Source organism: Oncorhynchus tshawytscha, unplaced genomic scaffold (assembly GCF_018296145.1).
Source record: "Oncorhynchus tshawytscha isolate Ot180627B unplaced genomic scaffold, Otsh_v2.0 Un_contig_7912_pilon_pilon, whole genome shotgun sequence".
Lineage (NCBI taxonomy): Eukaryota > Metazoa > Chordata > Actinopteri > Salmoniformes > Salmonidae > Oncorhynchus > Oncorhynchus tshawytscha.
The window spans coordinates 7,666-31,500 of record NW_024608802.1 but is presented as its reverse complement, the minus strand read 5'-3'; the positions used below and the strand labels follow the sequence as shown (position 1 = coordinate 31,500).

At 45.0% G+C, this 23,835-nt stretch overlaps 1 protein-coding gene across 1 annotated transcript; it reads left to right on the top strand.

Annotated features, from left to right (window-relative positions):
- The first annotated feature begins 2,468 nt into the window (after positions 1 to 2,468).
- Positions 2,469 to 9,412, top strand: LOC112241151 (zinc finger and BTB domain-containing protein 5-like). Its single transcript, XM_042313698.1, is given in 6 exon segments — positions 2,469 to 2,968; positions 5,127 to 5,156; positions 5,395 to 5,620; positions 6,919 to 7,235; positions 8,268 to 9,135; positions 9,138 to 9,412. Coding segments are annotated over 5 exon segments (1,704 nt in total). The 5' UTR covers positions 2,469 to 2,968; positions 5,127 to 5,129; the 3' UTR covers positions 9,404 to 9,412.
- The last annotated feature ends 14,423 nt before the right edge of the window (positions 9,413 to 23,835 follow it).

Sequence of the window (23,835 nt, the reverse complement as noted above, 5' to 3'; positions counted from 1 at the left end):
TGTAACTGAACTCCCCCTATGCAACTGGGTCCTGGACTTCCTGACCCGCCCCCTTACAGGTATTATATAGAAAACATTACCTCCTCAACACCGGGGCCCCACAAGGGTGCGTCCTCAGTCCCCACCTGAAGTCCCTGTATACCCACGACTGACTGGCCTCAAACAGTTGCAACTCCATCATCAAGTTCGCTGACGACACAACGGTATTCGTGAATACACTGCATGGTAACCAGCAGATCTGACCCGCCTGCTTACAGCTATATATATGGAATACACTGTATGGTAGCCAGGAGATCTGACCCGCCTGCTTACAGCTATATATATCTAGAATATACTGTATGGTAGCCAGGAGATCTGACCCGCCTGCTTACAGCTATATATATGGAATACACTGTATGGTAGCCAGGAGATCTGACCCGCCTGCTTACAGCTATATATATAGAATATACTGTATGGTAGCCAGGAGATCTGACCCGCCTGCTTACAGTTATATATATAGAATATACTGTATGGTAGCCAGGAGATCTGACACGCCTGCTTACAGCTATATATATAGAATATACTGTATGGTAGCCAGGAGATCTGACCCGCCTGCTTACAGCTGCACAACAAATTAGCTGATTGGCTTACACTGCCATTCCAAAATGGCCGCCGTGGCTTCTGCTACCTAGCATGGGGACGAAGCGGCAGTTGTTCAATCTTCTCAACTGTAGTATGAGAAGATGAGTCATAATAGTATAAGTCATAATAGCCATAAAACCGAATGGTCAGAACAGGGAAATGGTTCCAATCATTTTCCACCATTCATTTCTCCCCAAAAGGGGATTTTTTTAAAAGAAACATTTCCCCCATGTAGGTTTACCCCCCGAGCGTGACATTATGATAACCGTGTCAATATCTCTCAGACCAAGGTGACTTTTATCAATATATTAGCCTGTATTTACCGCCCCAGAAAATAAAATGCTAATTAGCTGCTAATGTGGCTATCATAAAGAACTACAAATACCACGATGATCTGGACCAGACTGACGAATCGAGGCAAAGGTAAGAATTTCTGGATTAACTATCTAATGTTAGCTAAATGTAGTAATAAAAAAAAAAATTGCAGGTTTTCTTTCAATTGACTGTCTTGTGCAAGTTTTTAATTGACACAATACCTGTTAGCAAAGATGTCAGCTCGAGATGAGGTGCAGGAGCATGCTGGGATTTGTAGTCTTTGCATGTCGTCTACTTTGGTGCTAATTAGCGTATTAGAATCAGCGTAAATAGAGCCGAATATATTGAGAAAAGTCACCTTGTCAGAGAGATTGACATGGTGATCAAAACATCACGCCGGGGTAAGCCAACACGAAACACAGACCCCTTATTTTAAAAGTGTTTATAAAATTCCTTATTGGGGGAGAAAAAAAGAATGATGAAAAAAAGAATTGGAATCATTTCCCTGTTTAACCGCTAGGTTTTCTGGGTATTATGACACCACTGTGGGGCTCTATAAGCCAATTTGGAGTACAACTCATTTTTCTCATCCCTGGATTGAGGTATGTTTACAGAGCCACATCTCACACAGGCTCTGCTGTGTCTTAATCTATATAGGAATGCTGTCTGACCCTAGAGTAGCAGTCAGCAAATGGATCAGCTCTGCTGGCTAACTATGGTTGAAGGTGCAAGATAAATCAATTGTTTCTTTAACTTTCTTTTTTAGGGACTAAAAGTTAACTCAAAATTAAATAATATCACCCGTCTAACGTTTATTGAATCTTAGCCAATGTCTCTGCGTGCAATTCGATGGAAGTTGCTAACTAGCTTTAGCGCAATGACTGGTAGTCTATGGTAACTGCTAGCACGCTAATAGATTCCACAGACTTCCAGTCATTATTAAGCTAGTTAGCATTGGCTAGCAAAACTACCTCTTTAACTTCCTTCATACTTGATGCAGAGACATATAAAAAAAAATGGTATGCATTAGTTAATTTGACCCTTGGGAAGTAGATAAAGGACTTCAATGACAAAATCCCGAAGTTACTATACATTTAACGTCGCTGCGTTAAAACATGAGAGCACCCACGTGTACTACGGAACAGGGTGGATTTACCTGTTGTCAATTCTTGGAGACGCTTAAAATTTCAATCTTGTAATTTAAAATGAATAATTAGTCCGTAAACATAAATAGTCATATTTACCAATAACAGCTTTATCGTCTTCTCTCTCCTCTTCACAGCAAACCAATGTGCAATTGGCATCCATGTTTGTTGTCAGTTAAGCGGACCTTAAAAAAAAAAAACGGAAATGTAGTCACACACACACACACACACACACACACACACACACACACACACACACACACACACACACACACACACACACACACACACACACACACACACACACACAAAAAACAACAGCGACACCCGATGGCGAGGTGGTACTGCAACTCGTTAACACTGATAGGAGTGTAGCGCCACCTACAGAGTCTGGGAGGAGAGGAAACCTCCAGCCCCCTCCCTGAGAAGACCCTGCTTTTGGGGGGTAAAACAAAACCTACATTTTAGATTATTTCAAAGTAACTAAATGGAGTCGGTAGCTATTTAGCTGTGTTGTTGTCTGTGTCCTTTTTGGAGGGGGGGAGGAGAAGAGGAAAAACATCAACCATCAACCTTCAGCCACCGCACCCCCTCCCTGACAAAAAACCCTCTTTGGGTTAAAAACTAAATTTAGATTCGTTCAAAGTAACAACATGGAGTCGGTAGCTATTTAGCTGTGTTGTTGTCTGTGTCCTTTTCTTTTGGGGGAGGGTTTTTTTTTTTAACCTAGTGGGACAACCATATGGACTATGTGACTGTGTGACACCCGGAGAAGCGTTATAGCGGTCCATGAAGAGCCGTCTATCCGTCGGTAGTCCTCCTTCTGTCCGGTCGAGTGGACTTGATGAACCCCGGTCCGTCCACCCTGACCCGACAACACAAACAAGGTAACCGGCGGCTAACATTATTAGCCAGCTAGCTCAGACTGTTTATTTGTGTTATATCATCATGTTTATTGTTTTATTTATGTTATATCAATGTTGCATTTTTTTTTGTTGCTTTGCTGCTTTCTAGGGGGATGAAACTTGACAGCTGTTAATTAATAACGTTAAGCAAATCTATCGAGGTAGTTAGCATTAGCTAATAATAAGAGGTAGTTAGCATTAGCTAATAATAAGAGGTAGTTAGCATTAGCTAATAATAAGAGGTAGTTAGCATTAGCTAATAATAAGAGGTAGTTAGCATTAGCTAATAATAAGAGGTAGTTAGCATTAGCTAATAATAACAGGTAGTTAGCATTAGCTAATAATAAGAGGTAGTTAGCATTAGCTAATAATAACAGGTAGTTAGCATTAGCTAATAATAAGAGGTAGTTAGCATTAGCTAATAATAACAGGTAGTTAGCATTAGCTAATAATAAGAGGTAGTTAGCATTAGCCATTAGCCATTGTAGCCGTACACCTAAGCGAGCAAACAGAATAATTTTACTTCGATGAGCTGATGTTTGTTGTTCTCCTTGTTTGGTAATTATAAACAAAACAAATAATGTCGGTCATGCTAGCTGCTTACACTGTTATTTCTTTTAACACAGCCTTTCTCAAAAGTTAGCAAGTAGCTAACTAGCTAGATAACTGGATATCCAGTTGCTGACTTGCTAGTTAGCTTAGTTTAGCTTGGCTTAGCTTAGCTTGGCTTAGCTTAGCTTGGCTTAGTTTAGCTTAGCTTAGCTTAGTTTAGCTTGGCTTAGTTTAGCTTAGCTTGGCTTAGTTTAGCTTGGCTTAGGTTAGTTTAGCTTGGCTTGGCTTAGTTTAGCTTGGCTTAGTTTAGCTTGGCTTAGTTTAGTTTAGCTTGGCTTAGTTTAGTTTAGCTTGGCTTAGTTTAGTTTAGCTTGGCTTAGTTTAGTTTAGTTTAGCTTGGTTTAGTTTAGCTTGGTTTAGTTTAGTTTAGCTAGGCTTGGCTTGGCTTAGTTTAGCTTAGTTTAGTTTACTAGGCTTGGCTTAGTTTAGCTTAGTTTAGTTTAGCTTGGCTTGGCTTGCTTGGTTTAGCTTAGTTTAGTTTAGCTTGGCTTAGTTTAGTTTAGCTTGGCTTAGTTTAGCTTAGTTTAGGCTTGGCTTAGCTTGGCTTGGCTTAGTTTAGCTTGGCTTGGCTTAGTTTAGCTTGGCTTGGGCTTAGTTTAGCTTGGCTTAGTTTGGCTTAGTTTAGTTTAGCTTGGCTTAGTTTAGCTTGGTTTAGCAATGATAGTATTCACCAGACTGGGAGGAGAGTCTCTCTGATCGGCTTGGCTAACAGATATCACTAGTTATTTAGTTTGATAGCTGTCGAGACGTCAACAAACTGTACAGTTTTCTTGCTTGTACTTTGACTAATGTCTTCGCATAGTCATACTGGCTTTCATTTCACCCATGTTTAACATATTCTCTTTAACATCGTTACTAGTTCCCCACTTTCACTTAACTTGCATGAAATAGCCTATTGCAATAACTTCAACAAGGCATCTAATTATCTATTTCTTAATATATTCAACTCATTAATTGTGATAGCTAGTGTAGCTACTGCCCTTCTACAGCATGGAATATTCAAAGCATTGACCATAGTCTACTATAATGTCCCCTCCACTGACAGTCAATTTAAAGCTCATTTATTATTAATCAATCAAGATTTTTGTCAGGAAGATTACCTCAAAGAGGACTTAATTTTCCTCACATTTTATTACACAACAGATTTTTTTTACAACCCTGTTCCCCCCTTTCCTCCCCCTTTTCCCCCCTTTCCTCCCCCCTTTCCCCCTTTCCCCCCCTTTCCCCCTTTCCTCCCTGCCCTTCTCCCTCCTTCCCTTTCTCTCCCCCTCTCTCCTCTCCCCTTCTCTCCCCCCTTCTCCCTCCTACCCTCCCCCTTTCCTCCCTCCTTTCTCTCTCTCCTCTCCCCTTCTCTCCCCCTTCTCCCTCCTACCCTCCCCCTTTCCTCCCTCCTTTCTCTCTCTCCTCTCCCCTTCCCCCTCCCCTCCCCTCCTTCCCCTTCTCTCCCCCTCTCTCCTTCTCCCCCTACCTTCTCTCCCCCTCTCCTCTCCCTTCTCTCCCCTCTCTCCTCTCCCCTCCTCCCCTGCAGGTCATGGACTTCCCGGGCCACTTCAACCAGGTAAAATGCAAACAACTTTATGATTTCTGTCAGTAAAGGAAAAAGAAAACGATCTAACAATAAAGTGTTTTGTTTTCATAATAATATAATATAAGACCATTTGGCAGACGCCTTTATCTGAAGCGAACTTAAAGTCAGGCGTTCTTACATTTTCACATGTACGCGTGGTCTCAGCGGGAATCGAACCCACAAGCCTCTAGCTAGCGACTGAGCCACGTGATTCATATTGTTATTATAGGTCTTCCAGCAGCTGAACTACCAGCGCGTCCACAGCCAGCTGTGTGACTGTGTCATTGTGGTGGGCAGCCGCCATTTTAAGGCCCACCGCTCGGTGCTGGCGGCTTGCAGCACTCACTTCAGAGCCCTGTTCACCGTCGCCCAGGGAGACGCCAGCATGAACATGATACAACTGGACAGCGAGGTGAGGATGATTACGATGGTGATGATTAAGATGAGGATGATGAGTCTATTACAGGGGTGATGAGGATGATGCATCTAATGGGTGATGAGGATGATGAGTCTATTACAGGGGTGATGAGGATGATGAGTCTATTACGGGTGATGAGGATGATGAGTAACGGTTGATAAAGATGATGAGTCTATAACAGGGGTGATGAGGATGATGCATCTAATGGGTGATGAGGATGATGAGTTTATTACAGGGTTGATGAGGATGAGTTTATAACAGGGGTAATGAGGATGATGAGTAACAGTTGATGAAGATGATGAGTCTATAACAGGGGTGATGAGGATGATGCGTCTATAACAGGGGTGATGAGGATGATGAGTCTAACAGGGGTGATGAGGATGGGTGATGGATGATTTATAACAGGGTGATGAGGATGATGAGTTTATAACAGGGGTGATGAGGATGATGAGTTTATAACAGGGGTGATGAGGATGAGTTTATAACAGGGGTGATGAGGATGATGAGTTTATAACAGGGGTGATGAGGATGATGAGTCTATAACAGGGGTGATGAGGATGATGAGTCTATAACAGGGGTGATGAGGATGATGAGTCTATAACAGGGGTGATGAGGATGATGAGTCTATAACAGGTGGTGATGGGATGTGTTACTGATGATGAGGATGATGAGTTTATTACAGCGGTGATGAGGATGATGAGTTTATAACAGCTGATGATGATGATGCAGTCTACCATGGGTGATGAGGATGATGAGTTTATGCTAGGTGGTGATGAGCGTGTGATGAGGATGATGAGTTTATAACAGCTGATGTGATGATGAGTCTATAACAGGTGGTGATGATGATGATGCTATGTGTTACTGCAGGTGATGATGATGGTGGAGATGTGTTACTGCAGGTGATGGCTGGTGATGATGATGTGTGTGTTACTGCAGGCGGTGATGATGATGATGATTCTATAACAGGTGATGATGATGATGGTGATGTGTTACTGCAGGTGGTGACAGGCGGAGGCGTTTGCTGCCCTGGTGGACATGATGTACACCTCCACCTGATGCTAGGAGAGAGCAACGTGATGGACGTGCTGCTAGCTGCCTCACCTCCACCTGAACGCCGTAGTCAAGGCCTGTAAGCACTACCTGACCACCCGCACCATGCCCATGTCCCCGAGGCAGACCACCGGGCCACAACACCGCCAACACACCCACGCAGAACAGCAGAGACTCAGGCAGCAGCAGCAGGCAACCGCCGAGTTAGCCGCTAACGCTAACCTAGCCGCTAAGGCTAACCAAGAAGGCTAACGCTAACCTAGCGGCTAACGCTGCTACGTCCAGGCTCAGCGGACTCGTTCCTGCTGCAGCAGCTGGGTCTAAGCCTGGTGAGCTCTGCCCTGGGCGGGGTGGAGGAGGATGGGCTAAGGGGTGGTAGCGATGGTGTTAGCATTAGTGGTGTAGTGGAGCACAAAGCTTCCTTCCCCATTCGACGTTTCCACAAGAGAAAGCCCTCCCTGAGCTTTAGCCTATCTGAGGACAGGCCCAGGCAGAGGCCCCGCCCCTCCGGAACCCACGGGGATGAGGAAGTGGGACTACTCTCCCCCGACTCCCACAAGACTGGGGAGGAGGCCAGACTGGACACGGCGATCACCAACCTAGTAGGGCGTGTCCCAGGATGACTCCCAGATGCCCAGCCAATCGGACGGCGGACGCTGCGAAGGGGAGGAGCAAGGGATGGCGGAGGAGGGTGTGGGGAAGGAGTCCCTGGATGGAGGACCCTTAGTCACCATGGTGATGGGGTGGAGGTGAAGATAACGGAGGAAGAGGAGGAGGAGGAGGAGGAAGTACGGGAGCAACAGGGACCCAGGTAATGACATTTTAACAGGAAATACTTAATTTGCATCTCAAATATCCCCTTATTCCCAGTTATTGACCAGGACCCATAGTTAACTACTGTTGACCAGGACCCATAGTGCACTACTTTAGACCAGGACCCATAGTCATTGCTCAGGTTATTGGGTGCCATTTGGGACAATGGACTACTTCCCCATTTTAAGAGCAATCTATGAAACAACTAGTATTAATTAATCTTTTACCTTTGGATAAATACAGGTTTAAACCCAGGACCTTGGATAAAGTAACCAGGACATATCCTGTTGTCCTCCTTCATGTCTGGACCTCCTGTCCTCTCTTGACCTCCTTTCCTCTCCCAGGACCCATAGTCTCTTCTCCTATCTTCTCCTCCTGCCTCTCAATCTCTTGACTCAGGACCCTCTCCTCCTCTCTCCTGTCTCTGTCTTCTCCTCCTCTACCTCCTCAATCTTCTTCTCTCTCCCCTCCTCTCTCTCTTCTCTCTCCTCCTCTCCTATCTTCTCCTCCTCCCATCTCCCCTCTCTCTCCTCATCTCCTCCTCTCCTCTTCTCTTTCCTCCCCCTCTCCCTAATCTTCTCTCTCCTCTCTCCTCCTCTCTCCTCCTCTCCTATCTTCTCCTCCTCTCCCCTCCTCAATCTTCTTCTCTCTCTCCTCCTCTCCCCTCCCCTCCCTCTCCTCTTCTCTCTCCTCCTCTCCTATCTTCTCTCTCCTCCCCTCTTCTCTCCTCTCTCCTCTCCTCCTCTCCCCTCCTCTCTCCTCATCTCCTCCTCTCCTCTTCTCTCTCCTCCTCCCCTCTTCTCTCCTCTCCTCTCCTCCAGGTGGTGGTCAAGTGTGAGCCTCTGAGCTCCCCAGAGCCAGCTGATGACATCACCATCCAGGGTAGCGACCAGCTGGGACCTGGAAGAGGAGGAGGAGGAGAGGAGGAGAAGGTAGAACTGAGCCCACAGAGCAGCGACCGTAGTCTCTCCTCCTCTGACCAACAGCTTCTCCAGCCCAGTTCCCAGCTCCTGCTCAAAGGAGGTCTTGGTAGTGGGATTGGCGGTGGTTTTGGCTGTAGTAACCATCTTGATGGGAAGTCTGGTTTTAGGATTTCTAGCTTCCTCGGCGCCAAGGTCTTTGGAAGCGGGGGTCGGGGTCGATGCCGGGGACGTGCGACCTCCTCAACACGACGACCGGCGATGGCAGCGACACATGGCTTCCTGCTGAGCCCGGAACACTCTGGAACCAATAACTCCGCCTCGATGCTCCGTCCCGGGTCGGCCAACCACCTGCACCTGCTGGGTGGCGACGGTCTCGGGGGATTCTCTACAGGCACCGATTCGCTCTTCCTGCGTCCCCTGCATGACGGTCTGGGAAACCCCAGAGGAGGAGGAGGAGGGTTCCCAGATCCGTTTTCTCTGGACTTCCAGCGCTCCAGCCTGGGTCTGCACTCCCTGGCCCGAGCCTCTCGAGGGAGCTCCCTGGGCTTCCCTGGATACCGCCGCATCGCACCTAAAAACGACAACGTGGCAGGAGGAGGAGGAGGAGGAGAAACGGGGGTCGTTCATCTCCAAGACGCCCTGTCTTCCTCCAGTCTGGGGGAAGGGGGACCCCTGCTTCTGAACGGTTCGGGAGGTTACAGTCAGGCCCACCCACCTCGTCCTCATCCGCCCCCACACCCTCGCCCCCAGCTGACCCGTGCCTCTGCCGCGTCCTCTCCAAGTGTAAGAAGGCCCTGTCCGAACACAACGTCCTGGTGGTGGAAGGAGCCAGGAAGTACGCCTGTCGAATCTGCTGTAAGACCTTCCTCACTCTGACCGACTGTAAGAAACACATCAGAGTCCACACTGGGGAGAAACCGTACGCCTGCCTCAAGTGTGGCAAACGTTTCAGCCAGTCGTCTCACCTGTACAAACACTCCAAGACCACGTGTTTACGTTGGCAGAACAGCAACATGGCCGACGCACTGATGTAGATGCTTCGGAGGGGAGGGAGGGCAGGGCAGAACAGCAACATGGCCGACGCACTGATGTAGATGCTTCGGTAGGTGATAGGGCAGAACAGTGATCACTGTCGGAGGGGATGGGGGAGGGAGGGTGAACGGTATCAGATTTTAATACCTTTATATCATCGTTGTGCCATACCGGAGCGATACGGTATTACTGCGGGTGAAATAATAGCCAAATTAGTGGTATGCTAACACTATGGGGATTCCCATCGTGGATGCTAGCTAAATGCTAACGAGTCAAGCGTTTCAGCCTGTACAAACACTCCCACCTGCCTACCTGGCAGAACGGCAGCATGCCTTACGACCTGTCTGTAGGCTGGCCTGGTAGGTAGGGTTGAGCTGGATTGGGAAATTCCTGGGAAAATGTACTTTTTGAGACCAGTGGGAGGCCTAGAACAAAACCGACATGTTTGTGAAAGTCTCTCACCTCTCCACAAATTAGTCTCTAAGCCAAACTGTTGGGACCTACAGACAGAAGTTGGCAGATCTGCTTTTGCCCGACTTCAGACTGGGGGGGTCCCAAGACGCTTGTTGGTCCCAAGACGCTTGTTGGTCCCAAGACGCTTGTTGGTCCCAAGACGCTTGTTGGTCCCAAGACGCTTGTTGGTCCCAAGACGCTTGTTGGTCCCAAGACGCTTGTTGGTCCCAAGACGCTTGTTGGTCCCAAGACGCTTGTTGGTCCCAAGACGCTTGTTGGGCCCAAGACGCTTGTTGGGCCCAAGACGCTTGTTGGGCCCAAGACGCTTGTTGGGCCCAAGACGCTTGTTGGGCCCAAACCGTTCGGGGGAACAAACAAACGCTTGATCTCTTTCACTGCAGATGCAGAAGTGTGACATCGGAGGATGCGGTGGACTGACACAAAACAACAGATATCTCAAGCTTATAAACGGACAGATTTGTATGAGGATTTTTTATTATTATTATGCTAATTAGATCGAAGGGTTAATAGCCTCAAAGCTAGAAACAAACACTTACAGTAGCGTGTAGAAACTATGGGTGATCCCAGCGGGAATCCAACCCGCAACCCTGGTGTTACAAGTGCCATGTTCTACCAACTGAGCCAAACAGAACAATTTGATAGAGGCGATCGCTTTAGAAAATGGAGGGGTGGACTCCCAATTTCCTCATGGAACCCTGTTTGGATCGTTTCTGATTCAGAACAGTCCTGAAGCTTCTGACCAGGGAGATTCAGAACAGTCCTGAAGGTGAAACCTGACCAGGGAGATTCAGAACAAAGCTGAAACCTGACCAGGAGATTCAGAACAGTCCTCTGAAACCTGACCAGGGAGATTCAGAACAGTCCTGAAGCTGAAACCTGACCAGGGAGATTCAGAACAGTCCTGAAGCTGAAACCTGACCAGGGAGATTCAGAACAGTCCTGAAGCTGAAACCTGACCAGGGAGATTCAGAACAGTCCTGGAGCTGACCCGTGCAACCTGACCAGGGAGATTCAGAACAGTCCTGAAGCTGAAACCTGACCAGGGAGATTCAGAACAGTCCTGAAGCTGAAACCTGACCAGGGAGATTCAGAACAGTCCTGAGGGAAGGAGATTCAGACACGTGCTTAAACCTGGCAGGGAGATAGAACAGTCTGAAGCTGATGACCAGGGAGATAGCCTTGGAGAGATTCAGAGAAGCTGAGACCAGGGGAGAGAACAGGAAGCTGAAACCTGACCAGGGTGGACTGAAACCTGACCAGGAGATTCCAGTCCTGGCTGAAACCTGCCTTCAAACAGATCCTGACCAGGACCAGGCTAAGACCAGGGGACTTCCAGTCCTGTTATGCTGAAACCTGACCAGGAGATTCAGAACAGTCCTGAAGCTGAAACCTGACAGGTCCCATCTGGGACCAGGCTAGAACAGTCCTGAAGCTGAAACCTGACCAGGGGATTCAGAACACCCTGACTTCCTGTTAAGATTCAGAACAGTCCTGAACTGAAACCTGACCAGATCTGGGACCAGGCCTAAGCTGAAACCTGGGGACCACTTCCTGTTAAACCGGTTGAAGCTTTACAACTGGGAGATCTGGGAACAGTCCTGAAGGGGACCAGGGAGATTCAGAACAGTCCTGGCTTCCTGACAGGGAGATTTTTATCTGAAACCTGGAACAGTCCTGAAAACAAACCTGACCAGGGAGATTCAGAACAGTCCTGAAGGTGAAACCTGACGGAGATTCAGAACAGTCCTGAAGCTGAAACCTGACCAAGGAGATTCAGAACAGTCCTGAAGCTGAAACCTGACCAGGGAGATTCAGAACAGTCCTGAAGGTGAAACCTGACCAGGAGATTCAGAACAGTGGAAGGTGAAACCTGACCAGGGAGATTCAGGAACAGTCCTGAAGCTGAAACCTGACCAGGGAGATTCAGAACAGTCTTGAAGCTGAAACCTGACCAGGGAGATTCAGAACAGTCCTGAAGGTGAAACCTGACCAGGGAGATTCAGAACAGTCCTGAAGGTGAAACCTGACCAGGGAGATTCAGAACATTCCTGAAGGTGAAACCTGACCAGGGAGATTCAGAACAGTCCTGAAGCTGAAGCCTGGCTAGGGAGATTCAGAATTAGGGGAATTGTGCAACACTAAACCTGGAGATTGGCTTGGAGAGGAGAACAGGGATGTAAAGGAGAGAGGGTGGACTAGCCTCCACTCTTAGCCTTACAAACAGATCTGGGACCAGGCTAAGAGGGGGACCACTTCCTGTTATGGTTCTTTACAAACAGATCTGGGACCAGGCTAAGAGGGGGACCACTTCCTGTTATGGTTCTTTACAAACAGATCTGGGACCAGGCTAAGAGGGGGACCACTTCCTGTTATGGTTCTTTACAAACAGATCTGGGACCAGGCTAATAGGGGGACCACTTCCTGTTATGGTTCTTTACAAACAGATCTGGGACCAGGCTAAGAGGGGGACCACTTCCTGTTATGGTTCTTTACAAACAGATCTGGGACCAGGCTAAGAGGGGGACCACTTCCTGTTATGGTTCTTTACAAACAGATCTGGGACCAGGCTAAGAGGGGGACCACTTCCTGTTATGGTTCTTTACAAACAGATCTGGGACCAGGCTAAGAGGGGACCACTTCCTGTTATGGTTCTTTACAAACAGATCTGGGACTATTTTTTTATATGGAGTTGCCTTTTCGTTGGTGCACCTTTTTGAATGAAACACCCTATTCCCTATATAGTGCACTACTCTTGACCAGGGCCCATAGGGTAGTAGTTCACTATATACAGGGCATTTGGAAAGTATTCAGACCCCTTGATGTTTTACACACTTTGTTTCATTACAGCCATATTAGAAAATGGATTTTTTTTTTTTTTAACTATCCTTCATCAATCTACATACAATACCCCATAGTGACATCACAATACCCCATAGTGACATCACAATACCCCATAGTGACATCACAATACCTCATAGTGACATCACAATACCCCACAGTAACGAAGCAAAAACTGTTTTTTTTTAGAAATGTTAGCAAATGTATTAAAAATACAAATCAAAAATACCTTATTTACATATTGTATTCAGACCCTTCGCCATGAGACTCCAAATTGAGCTCAGGTGAATCCTGTTTCCATTGATCGTCCTTGAGATGTTTCTACAACTTGATTGGAGTCCACCTGTGGTAAATTCAATTGGAACGGACATGATTTGGAAAGTCCCACAGTTGACAGAGCAAAAACCAAGCCACGAGGTCAAAGGAATTAAAGGCACTTAAAGGACTCTCAGACCACGAGAAACAAGATTCTCTGGTCTGATGAAAGAAAGATTGAACTCTTTGGCCTGAAAGCCAAGCGTCACGTCTGGAGGAAACCTGGCATCATCCCTACGGTGAAGCATGGTGGTGGCAGCATCATGCTGTGGGGATGTTTTTCAGGAACTGGGAGACTAGTCAGGATCGAGGGAAAGTTGAATGGAGCAAAGTACAGAGAGATCCTTGATGAAAACCTGCTCCAGAGCGCTCAGGACCTCAGACTGGGGTGAAGGTTCACCTTCCAACAGGACAACGACCCTAAGCACACAGCCAAGACAACACAGGAGTGGCTTCTGGACAAGTCTCTGAATGTCCTTGAGTGGCCCATCCAGAGCATGGACTTGAACCCGATCTAACATCTCTGGAGAGACCTGAAAATAGCTGTGCAGCAACGCTCACCATCCAACCTGACAGAGCTTGAGAGGATCTGCAGAGAAGAATGGGAGAAACTCCCCAAATACAGGTGTGCCAAGCTTGTAGCCTCATACCGAAGACGGCTGTAATTGCTGTAAAGGGTCTTATGTAAATGTGATATTTCAGTAGTTTTATTTCATTGCCAAAATGTCTTAAACCTGTTCACGCTTTGTCATTATGGGGTATTGTGATGTCATTATGGGGTATTGTGATGTCATTATGGGGTGTTGTGATGTCATTATGGGGTGTTGTGATGTCATTATGGGGTATTGTGATGTCATGGGATAATGTGATGTCATTATGGGGTATTGTGATGTCATTATGGGGTATTGTGATATCATTATGGGGTATTGTGATATCATGTCATTGTGATGTCATTATGGGGTGTTGTGATGTCATTATGGGGTGTTGTGATGTCGTAATGGGGTGTTGTGATGTCACTATGGGGTGTTGTGATGTCATTATGGGGTATTGTGATGTCATTATGGGGTGTTGTGATGTCATTATGGGGTGTTGTGATGTCGTAATGGGGTGTTGTGATGTCGTTATGGGGTATTGTGATGTCATTATGGGGTGTTGTGATGTCATTATGGGGTATTGTGTGTAGATTGATGAGAGGGAAAAAAACAATTGAATCCATGTTAGAATAAGTCTGTAACGTAACAAAATGTGTAAAAAGTCCAGGGGTCTGAATACTTTGCGAAGGTGCTGTAGGTTATAGGGTGGACCCTTATCCCGTCTCCACACAGGACAATACATTAGAAATGTACATCTTTCACATTTATGTGGCTTTTAACACTTTCCTCTGCAAGGGGACATCCAATGAAACCATTGCCTTTTTATATAACTAGAGCCTGGCGTGTCTCCTGGTCAGGTCACATGATCAGGGATAACTCTGGGGCCCCAGTTAACTATAACATAGTGTTGTTAGTGACTAGATGTCGTGGAACAGTTTGGTACAGTATCTGTGCTTCTTTAAATGTCTTTTTTTTTTTATTCGATACATCTAACACTTAACAGTCTTTAGACAATAGTTTATTTTTATTTTTGTAAATGACCCTAACTCCGGAAAAAAAAAAAGAGCTTTGACTGCCGTGCTTCTGTGTTTCCATGGCGACGTGTTGGCCCAGTGTCTTGTTGCCGTAACGTTACTGTACTGAATTGTGTTGTAGTTGACTGACAAATCTTTAAAAGGTTTTTGCCCAGGAAGATCCTATGACCAGTATCTATCTGTCCTACTGTCTCTAACTGACCAGTATCTATCTATCCTACTGTCTCTAACTGACCAGTATCTATCCTACTGTCTCTAACTGACTGTCTCTAACTGACCAGTATCTATCTATCCTACTGTCTCTAACTGACCAGTATCTATCTATCCTACTGTCTCTAACTGACCAGTATCTATCTATCCTACTGTCTCTAACTGACCAGTATCTATCCTACTGTCTCTAACTGACCAGTATCTATCTATCCTACTGTCTCTAACTGACCAGTATCTATCTGTCCTACTGTCTCTAACTGACCAGTATCTATCTGTCCTACTGTCTCTAACTGACCAGTATCTATCTATCCTACTGTCTCTAACTGACCAGTATCCTACTGTCTCTAACTGACCAGTATCTATCCTACTGTAACTCTATCTATCCTACTGTCTCTAACTGACCAGTATCTATCTGTCCTACTGTCTCTAACTGACCAGTATCTATCTATCCTACTGTCTCTAACTGACCAGTATCTATCTGTCCTACTGTCTCTAACTGACCAGTATCTATCCTACTGTCTCTAACTGACCAGTATCTATCTATCCTACTGTCTCTAACTGACCAGTATCTATCTATCCTACTGTCTCTAACTGACCAGTATCTATCTATCCTACTGTCTCTAACTGACCAGTATCTATCTGTCCTACTGTCTCTAACTGACCAGTATCTATCCTACTGTCTCTAACTGACCAGTATCTATCTGTCCTACTGTCTCTAACTGACCAGTATCTCCTACTGTCTCTAACTGACCAGTATCTATCCTACTGTCTCTAACTGACCAGTCCCTACTGTCTCTAACTGACCTGTATCTATCTGTCCTACTGTCTCTAACTGACCAGTATCTGTCCTACTGTCTCTAACTGACCAGTATCTATCTGTCCTACTGTCTCTAACTGACCTGTATCTATCTATCCTACTGTCTCTAACTGACCAGTATCTATCTATCCTACTGTCTCTAACTGACCAGTATCTATCTATCCTACTGTCTCTAACTGACCAGTATCTATCTATCCTACTGTCTCTAACTGACCAGTATCTATGACTATCTATCCTACTGTCTCTAACTGACCAGTATCTATCTATCCTACTGTCTCTAACTGACCAGTATCTATCTATCCTACTGTCTCTAACTGACCAGTATCTATCTATCCTACTGTCTCTAACTGACCAGTAACTATCTATCCTACTGTCTCTAACTGACCAGTATCTATCTGTCCTACTGTCTCTAACTGACCAGTATCTATCTACTGTCTCTAACTGACCAGTATCTATCTATCCTACTGTCTCTAACTGACCAGTATCTATCTATCCTACTGTCTCTAACTGACCAGTATCTATCTATCCTACTGTCTCTAACTGACCAGTATCTATCTGTCCTACTGTCTCTAACTGACCAGTATCTATCTATCCTACTGTCTCTAACTGACCAGTATCTATCCTACTGTCTCTAACTGACCAGTATCTATCTATCCTACTGTCTCTAACTGACCAGTATCTATCTATCCTACTGTCTCTAACTGACCAGTATCTATCTATCCTACTGTCTCTAACTGACCAGTATCTATCCTACTGTCTCTAACTGACCAGTATCTATTTATCCTACTGTCTCTAACTGACCAGTATCTATCCTACTGTCTCTAACTGACCAGTATCTATCTATCCTACTGTCTCTAACTGACCAGTATCTATCTCTGTCTCTAACTGACCAGTATCTATCTATCCTACTGTCTCTAACTGACCAGTATCTATCTATCCTACTGTCTCTAACTGACCAGTATCTATCCTACTGTCTCTAACTGACCAGTATCTATCTGTCTCTAACTGACCAGTATCTATCCTACTGTCTCTATGACCAGTATCCTATCCTACTGTCTCTAACTGACCAGTATCTATCTATCCTACTGTCTCTAACTGACCAGTATCTATCCCTACTGTCTCTAACTGACCAGTATCTATCTATCCTACTGTCTCTAACTGACCAGTATCTATCTGTCCTACTGTCTCTAACTGACCAGTATCTATCCTACTGTCTCTAACTGACCAGTATCTATCTATCCTACTGTCTCTAACTGACCAGTATCTATCTATCCTACTGTCTCTAACTGACCAGTATCTATCCTACTGTCTCTAACTGACCAGTATCTATCCTACTGTCTCTAACTGACCACTATCTATCCTACTGTCTCTAACTGACCAGTATCTATCTATCCTACTGTCTCTAACTGACCAGTATCTATCTATCCTACTGTCTCTAACTGACCAGTATCTATCTATCCTACTGTCTCTAACTGACCAGTATCTATCTATCCTACTGTCTCTAACTGACCAGTATCTATCTGTCCTACTGTCTCTAACTGACCAGTATCTATCTATCCTACTGTCTCTAACTGACCAGTATCTATCTGTCCTACTGTCTCTAACTGACCAGTATCTATCCTACTGTCTCTAACTGACCACTATCCTACTGTCTCTAACTGACCAGTATCTATCTATCCTACTGTCTCTAACTGACCAGTATCTATCTATCCTACTGTCTCTAACTGACCAGTATCTATCTATCCTACTGTCTCTAACTGACCAGTATCTATCTGTCCTACTGTCTCTAACTGACCAGTATCTATCTATCCTACTGTCTCTAACTGACCAGTAACTATCTATCCTACTGTCTCTAACTGACCAGTATCTATCTAAACTGACCAGTATCTATCTATCCTACTGTCTCTAACTGACCAGTATCTATCTCTGTCTCTAACTGACCAGTATCTATCTATCCTACTGTCTCTAACTGACCAGTATCTATCTGTCCTACTGTCTCTAACTGACCAGTCTACTGTCTCTAACTGACCAGTATCTATCTGTCCTACTGTCTCTAACTGACCAGTATCTATCCTACTGTCTCTAACTGACCAGTATCTATCTATCCTACTGTCTCTAACTGACCAGTATCTATCTATCCTACTGTCTCTAACTGACCAGTATCTATCTATCCTACTGTCTCTAACTGACCAGTATCTATCTATCCTACTGTCTCTAACTGACCAGTATCTATCTATCCTACTGTCTCTAACTGACCAGTATGTATCCTACTGTCTCTAACTGACCAGTATCTATCCTACTGTCTCTAACTGACCAGTATCTATCTATCCTACTGTCTCTAACTGACCAGTATCTATCTATCCTACTGTCTCTAACTGACCAGTATCTATCCTACTGTCCTAACTGTCTCTAAACTGACCAGTATCTATCTATCCTACTGTCTCTAACTGACCAGTATCTATCTATCCTACTGTCTCTAACTGACCAGTATCTATCTATCCTACTGTCTCTAACTGACCAGTATCTATCTATCCTACTGTCTCTAACTGACCAGTATCTATCTATCCTACTGTCTCTAACTGACCAGTATCTATCTATCTATCTCTAACTGACCAGTACTGTCTCTAACTGACCAGTATCTATCCTACTGTCTCTAACTGACCACTATCTATCCTACTGTCTCTAACTGACCAGTATCTATCTATCCTACTGTCTCTAACTGACCAGTATCTATCTATCCTACTGTCTCTAACTGACCAGTATCTATCTATCCTACTGTCTCTAACTGACCAGTATCTATCCTACTGTCTTAACTGACTATCTATCTACTGTCTCTAACTGACCAGTATCTATCCTACTGTCTCTAACTGACCAGTATCTATCTATCCTACTGTCTCTAACTGACCAGTATCTATCTATCCTACTGTCTCTAACTGACCAGTATCTATCTATCCTACTGTCTCTAACTGACCAGTATCTATCTATCCTACTGTCTCTAACTGACCAGTATCTATCTATCCTACTGTCTCTAACTGACCAGTATCTATCTATCCTACTAACTGACCAGTATCTATCTGTCCTACTGTCTCTAACTGACCAGTATCTATCTATCCTACTGTCTCTAACTGACCAGTATCTATCTATCCTACTGTCTCTAACTGACCAGTATCTATCTATCCTACTGTCTCTAACTGACCAGTATCTGTCCTACTGTCTCTAACTGACCAGTATCTATCTATCCTACTGTCTCTAACTGACCAGTATCTATCTATCCTACTGTCTCTAACTGACCAGTATCTATCTATCCTACTGTCTCTAACTGACCAGTATCTATCTGTCCTACTGTCTCTAACTGACCAGTATCTATCTGTCCTACTGTCTCTAACTGACCAGTATCTATCTGTCCTACTGTCTCTAACTGACCAGTATGTATCCTACTGTCTCTAACTGACCAGTATCTATCTATCCTACTGTCTCTAACTGACCAGTATCTATCTATCCTACTGTCTCTAACTGACCAGTATCTATCTGTCCTACTGTCTCTAACTGACCAGTATCTATCTATCCTACTGTCTCTAACTGACCAGTATCTACATCCTCTGTCTCTAACTGACCAGTATCTATCTATCCTACTGAATAACTGACCAGTATCTATCTATCCTACTGTCTCTAACTGACCAGTATCTATCTGTCCTACTGTCTCTAACTGACCAGTATCTATCCTTGATGTTTCTAACTGACCAGTATCTATCTGTCTTGATGTTTCTAACAGCTGAATACCAACTTTCAGCCACTTGTAAATTTATATCTAATTTAATGTGAAAACTGAGTTTTATCTAAAAGGATCACTGAAGTAAAAAATAATTTAAGCTCTTTTTCAATCAGGCATAAACCTAGGTACCCCCTGAAGGACATGAGGGACCCTTGTTTAAAACAGATCCAAAATGGCTGCCATCTCTCACTGTAGCCCAGTTTCCCTGGTGATGTCTTCTGTGGCTGTTGTCTAAGTGAAACTGTTTATGTTTATTTTTTATATAAACGTGAATGTTTGAAAGTGCACATACTGGTCATATTTATACAACAACAGCCCCTGTGTGAAAAACGACAACAAACTAACCAAAAAGGATTCAATAGATTAACAAAATGTTGTTTATGTAATAATATAATTTGATGAAGGACAGTTACTGCCTTACTTTACACTCCTCTCTGGCTTAAAAAGGCTTTTATCCTCATGCCAAAAGGATTTCTGTGTTGGTTTTTTTCTACATTTCTTAACACCGTGTAATCATGTTTTGGTTTGAGCGTCTCAAATGGTGCCCTGTTCCCTGTGTAGTGCACTACTTCCTATTGACACTGGTCTAAAGTAGTGCACTACGTCTTATTGACACTCTGGTCTAAAGTAGTGCCTAAGTCTTATTGACACTCTGGTCTAAAGTAGTGCACTACTCTTATTGACACTCTGGTCTAAAGTAGTGCCCTACCTCTTATTGACACTCTGGTCTAAAGTAGTGCCCTACGTCTTATTGACACTCTGGTCTAAAGTAGTGCACTACGTCTTATTGACACTCTGGTCTAAAGTAGTGCCCTACCTCTTATTGACACTCTGGTCTAAAGTAGTGCCCTACGTCTTATTGACACTCTGGTCTAAAGTAGTGCCCTACGTCTTATTGACACTCTGGTCTAAAGTAGTGCACTACGTCTTATTGACACTCTGGTCTAAAGTAGTGCCCTACGTCTTATTGACACTCTGGTCTAAAGTAGTGCCCTACGTCTTATTGACACTCTGGTCTGAAGTAGTGCACTACGTCTTATTGACACTCTGGTCTGAAGTAGTGCACTACGTCTTATTGACACTCTGGTCTGAAGTAGTGCCCTACGTCTTATTGACACTCTGGTCTGAAGTAGTGCACTACGTCTTATTGACACTCTGGTCTGAAGTAGTGCACTACGTCTTATTGACACTCTGGTCTAAAGTAGTGCACTACTTCTGATCAAAGCCGTTGACACTCTGGTCTAAAGTAGTGCCCTACGTCTTATTGACACTCTGGTCTGAAGTAGTGCACTACGTCTTATTGACACTCTGGTCTGAAGTAGTGCACTACGTCTTATTGACACTCTGGTCTGAAGTAGTGCCCTACGTCTTATTGACACTCTGGTCTGAAGTAGTGCACTACGTCTTATTGACACTCTGGTCTAAGTAGTGCCTACGTCTTATTGACACTCTGGTCTGAAGTAGTGCCCTACTTCTGATCAAAGCCATTGACACTCTGGTCTAAAGTAGTGCACTACTTCTTCAAAGCCATTGACACTCTGGTCTAAAGTAGTGTACTGTATAGGGAATAGGGCCCTGGTCGAAAGTAGTGCACTACATAGGGAATAGGGCTCTTGTCTAAAGTAGGGCACTACATAGGGAATAGGAATATAGGGGATAGGGTGCCATTTGAGACGTTCCCCCAAAGAGCAGATGAAATGTAAACCTGTTTGTTTGTTTGTTTGAGGAAACACTAATAAATTCCCGGAGGGACATGTCGTTCAGGCGTCATCACAGACTGAATTAAAAGATGGGGAAGTTCCATGTTTATTATTGTCCTTCGTCATTATTATCATCATGAAATCATCTCCCATGAGGAAGTGCTGAGTGCTACGGTATGTACCGTGTCGAGTGAAAATGGTGGGTGACAACAGCACCACTATTCTCTATAATCTACTCATCTCATGACCAGAGTCAGCTATATCATTTACAGTTCTGGTAAGAGCTCTTCAATCATTGGTTCTTCTCTGGTGTTTCTCGAAAGCAGGTGATTGGTTCTTTGGTGTTTCCCGAAAGCAGGTGATTGGTTCTTCTCTGGTGTTTCCGAAAGCAGGTGATTGGTTCTTCTCTGGTGGTTCCGAAAGCAGGTGATTGGTTTTTCTCTGGTGTTTCCGAAAGCAGGTGATTGGTTCTTCTCTAGTGTTTCCGAAAGCAGGTGATTGGTTCTTCTCTGGTGTTTCCCGAAAGCAGGTGATTGGTTCTTCTCTGGTGTTTCTGAAAGCAGGTGATTGGTTCTTCTCTGGTGTTTCCCGAAAGCAGGTGATTGGTTCTTCTCTGGTGTTTTCCGAAAGCAGGTGATTGGTTCTTCTCTGGTGTTCTGAAAGCAGGTGATTGGCAGCTACAGCTTGAGCTCTTTGATCATTGGCTGTCCCTTCAGGCCCAGTAGCAGGTTGTTGGCTGCCAGAGCAGACATGGCATTACGCGTGGAGTAGGACGCACTGGCAATGTGGGGAGGATCACTGGAGAGAGAGAGATGAGGGAGGATCACTGGAGAGAGAGAGATGAGGGAGGATCACTGGAGAGAGAGATGAGGGAGGATCACTGGAGAGAGAGAGATGAGAGGGAGGATCACTGGAGAGAGAGATGAGAGGGAGGATCACTGGAGAGAGAGAGATGAGAGGGAGGATCACTGGAGAGAGAGATGAGGGAGGATCACTGGAGAGAGAGAGAGAGAGAGAGATGAGAGGGAGGATCACTGGAGAGAGAGAGATGAGAGAGGGAGGATCACTAGAGAGAGAGAGATGAGAGGGAGGATCACTGGAGAGAGAGAGAGAGATGAGAGGGAGGATCACTGGAGAGAGAGAGAGATGAGAGGGAGGATCACTGGAGAGAGAGAGAGAGATGAGAGGGAGGATCACTGGAGAGAGAGAGAGATGAGAGGGAGGATCACTGGAGAGAGATGAGAGGGAGGATCACTGGAGAGAGAGAGAGATGAGAGGGAGGATCACTGGAGAGAGAGAGAGAGAGGGAGGATCACTGGAGAGAGAGAGAGAGAGATGAGAGGGAGGATCACTGGAGAGAGAGAGAGATGAGAGGGAGGATCACTGGAGAGAGAGAGAGATGAGAGGGAGGATCACTGGAGAGAGAGAGAGATGAGAGGGAGGATCACTGGAGAGAGAGAGAGATGAGAGGGAGAGAGATGAGAGGGAGGATCACTGGAGAGAGAGATGAGAGGGAGGATCACTGGAGAGAGAGAGATGAGAGGGAGGGAGGATCACTGGAGAGAGAGAGATGAGAGGGAGGATCACTGGAGAGAGAGATGAGAGAGGGAGGGAGTGAGGAGCACGAAACAGGCAGTACAGGACTGACAACAGTAGTAAACAGGCAGTACAGGACTGACAACAGTAATAAACAGGCAGTACAGGACTGACAACAGTAATACATGAAACAGGCAGTACAGGACTGACAACAGTATTAAATGAAACAGGCAGTACAGGACTGACAACAGTAATAAAAGAAACAGGCAGTACAGGACTGACAACAGTATTAAACAGGCAGTACAGGACTGACAACAGTAGTAAACAGGCAGTACAGGACTGACAACAGTATTAAATGAAACAGGCAGTACAGGACTGACAACAGTAATACATGAAACAGGCAGTACAGGACTGACAACAGTAATAAACAGGCAGTACATGACTGACAACAGTAGTAAACAGGCAGTACAGGACTGACAACAGTATTAAATGAAACAGGCAGTACAGGACTGACAACAGTATTAAATGAAACAGGCAGTACAGGACTGACAACAGTATGAAACAGGCAGTACAGGACTGACAACAGTAGTAAACAGGCAGTACAGACTGACAACAGTAATAAACAGGCAGTACAGGACTGACAACAGTAATACATGAAACAGGCAGTACAGGACTGACAACAGTAATAAACAGGCAGTACAGGACTGACAACAGCAGTAAACAGGCAGTACAGACTGACAACAGTAATAAATGAAACAGGCAGTACAGGACTGACAACAGTATTAAAAAGGCAGTACAGGACTGACAACAGTAATAAACAGGCAGTACAGGACTGACAACAGTAATAAACAGGCAGTACAGGACTGACAACAGTATGAAACAGGCAGTACAGGACTGATAACAGTAATAAATGAAACAGGCAGTACAGGACTGACAACAGCAGTAAACAGGCAGTACAGGACTGACAACAGCAATAAAAGAAACAGGCAGTACAGGACTGACAACAGTATTAAAAAGGCAGTACAGGACTGACAACAGTATTAAAAAGGCAGTACAGGACTGACAACAGTAATAAACAGGCAGTACAGGACTGACAACAGTATTAAACAGGCAGTACAGGACTGACAACAGTAATAAATGAAACA